General features: G+C 33.1%; 1 protein-coding gene across 1 annotated transcript; it reads right to left on the bottom strand.

The window, feature by feature from the left end:
* Window positions 1-908: 908 nt before the first annotated feature.
* On the bottom strand, window positions 909-1,448 carry LOC133297975 (uncharacterized). The gene has a single exon (XM_061497212.1). It carries the CDS (start codon window positions 1,446-1,448, stop codon window positions 909-911), a length of 540 nt encoding a protein of 179 aa, XP_061353196.1.
* Between the last annotated feature and the right edge of the window lie 1,401 nt (window positions 1,449-2,849).

The following is a 2,849-nucleotide window of genomic DNA, read 5'->3' as shown; positions in this document are numbered from 1 at the left end:
TCCATTATTTTTTCCAAAATCAATATAATATAGGACCATTTTGTTCGAAACAAGCGTCATAATGATGACAGAAATCATATATACCCTCTATTGTTAAGAATACATTCAATTCATTTAACCTCGGCCGATCATGTGGCGGGACAAGTAAGAGTGTAAGACTTAAGGCAAAATCAAGGTGCTTGATTCAAGTGCAAAACTGCATTACCCAATTCATTCCAAAAAAAATATGGAAACTACATTCAAGAAAAAAAAATTGAGATGGATTGATGATTATTGTTTTATAAAAAGAAATTGAACGTAGATACCAAGGAAACAACATCATAAGATCATCAAGCTAAATTCCCAAAAAAGACCAAAACTAAATAAGAAAAATAAAAGAAGTGAAAGGCACACAAACCCATGACATTTCCTTCCCCGTAACAGTTAATTTATTTAAAACGAAAATCACGTAAAAGAAACAGATAGTGATCACACACTCCTAATATGATAATAATTCCCCGCAATTAATCGAGATCACCTTAGTATACATTTTATCTTCATCTCTCTGTCTTTTCCCATCTCCGCTTGTGCATCCAGATGTTCTTGTCACGCAAACATAATAGTTGTATCTATTTGCCGTTCTAACTTTCCCCATCCAAAATAAAAAATAAAGAAAGAAAAGAACTTTTTTTTTTTTGGTATGGAAGAAAGAAAAAAACTTAATATATGTTTAAAGTTTTAAATTAGAGAATATTATTTCTCATATTACATTAAAAAAACGTGTCATATTCATTTTTTTGTGTGTTGCTCATGAGATAAATTGTGATGCAACATGAAAAATAATATTCTCTCAGATAAAACCAACATTAATTATAGTGCTCACGGAAAATAAAAGGACGTGAATATCTATGTCCGCGGGGATCACCATATTAACCCAATGACCTCTCACTTCGCTCTTTGTAAACACGATCGGTGAAACTCAAACGTTGCAACCTCATTTGTTGGTAGAACTGAGCAATGAACTCGTCAGCTTTGGCATCAATCATATCATCCCCATTATCGTGTTCTTTGCACTCCTCCAAAATCTCTCCATGCTTCTCGTTTTCCTCATCACTCTGCATGAGTTCGTTCAGCCCCTCGGCTGAAGCGTAACGTGTGCTGGGTGGAGAAGGCGAATAAGACTCATCCTCCGCTAGATAATCCGATGTTGCGGTAAGCGAAGGCGTAGGAGGCTGGCTATCGGTTTCAGAAAATGACCGTGGGGATTGACTGCTCTGTAGGTGCAATGGTCTCATGGACCCCACCATTTTTCTCCAAATGCTCTTGGACCCATCATCTACAGGAAGCACCCTTGATTTTCCGGAACGTCCTCGCATCCTCAAGAGTGCAACCTGAAAAACATTGACAGGAGCATTCTTCTTCTTTGGGGTTTGAAGGGTGGGTTTGGGATCATCATAAAGAGGATCCATGGCTGTGTTTGGGATGGTGATGGTGTCGTTTTCAGGGTTTTGTTCCATTGAGAAAACGAGAGCGAGGAGAAGGAGGACTTGAGGAATTAATCCCCCCCACAAGCAGGGGAGGATAGGAACCGAACATATTTATATAAGAGAAAGAAACTTCTAAGACCATTTGTAATTGGTGTATAAACAGAAACATAGACAGCGCAGGAGTACATTGGTGTGAGGTGTGGGTCCCCGTTGTTGAATCTTATATTTAGAGACATTCTAGTTTGTCTACGAATGGTTTCCCCTTTGCATGGTATTAAATGCCACGCGCGTATTGTTTGAATGACCAAAATAGCCACTCCTTTTAATATATATTTCTTGGAGTATTTATATATGTTTTTCTACTGGCATAGAAATTAATTTTTAATTTTACATAAAATCGATCTATTATTTTTTAAAAAATTTATATAGAGAGTGCATTCAAATAATTCATGATTGGATGAGAATAAATACTATTTTATTTCCACGAAATTTAAAGCAGTTGTGCGGAGGATCAACCTAACACAGCTATGATTCCTATTTAATAAAACTTATTAACAGAAATGACTAAAATACAAGAAACAAATACTAACTTACTTTTTTTTTTGGGTATAATATTAACAAACTTTAAGAATGAATTCATTGAAATTAAGGAGAATAACAGTAAAAAAGAAAAAGAAAATAGAGTGGAAATAAAATAAGGGGCAGAACTGTAATTGGAAAGGCGAAACGAGAATAACACAATGTTCGGGACGTTATTTGAGGCGAAGGATTTGGGTGGAACTGCCAAGAGTGACAGAATATGCTTTTCATTTCAAAAAAAAGAAGAAGAGAATATACTTTTTTTCGGAAACAATCATATAATCTGACGGCTGTAGTTTCTTTCCCAAATTATTGTGTAACTCTTACCTTCATTTTTTGGGAAATATGGCGCGGAATACCTTAGTTTACGAAAATATAAAAGGGATCAAGTGTTTATACTTTTAAAAAATATAGAATTGTATTGTTTTAATTAAAAATACTGTATTTTATGGGCAGATAAATAATTACACAATAAAAATTATGGTGGAAGAAAGTGAGAGTTTTTAATTTAAATATTAAATAAAATATAGTAGTTTTAATTAAAATAACTATCCTTTAAAAAAATAAATATTTTTCCTAATAAAAAAACTCAGTATAATTTTTGAAGAACCACAAATGTGGATTAAATTAGTTTTAATTATTAGAAACTTAATATATCGATCTTATATCTAAAGACTAATATAATTAATATTTGTTGGTCTTCTGGACATTAAAATATAGTTTTTACTTTTTCAAAAATTTCTCTGTTTGTCACTAATTTTCTTTTATACGAATTTAGATGATTAATCATAAAAAAAAATGCGT

This window comes from Gastrolobium bilobum, unplaced genomic scaffold (genome assembly GCF_033153095.1).
Source record: "Gastrolobium bilobum isolate Gb01-03AN ecotype WA unplaced genomic scaffold, APGP_CSIRO_Gbil_v1 utg26078, whole genome shotgun sequence".
Classification (NCBI taxonomy): Eukaryota; Viridiplantae; Streptophyta; class Magnoliopsida; order Fabales; family Fabaceae; genus Gastrolobium; species Gastrolobium bilobum.
The sequence above is the reverse complement of the archived record's forward strand: the minus strand, read 5'-3'. Positions and strand labels throughout refer to the sequence as shown.

Bases quoted from the DNA above. Each gene is read 5' to 3' on its own strand.
- LOC133297975 (XM_061497212.1), bottom strand. From the start codon at position 1,448: ATGGATCCTCTTTATGATGATCCCAAACCCACCCTTCAAACCCCAAAG.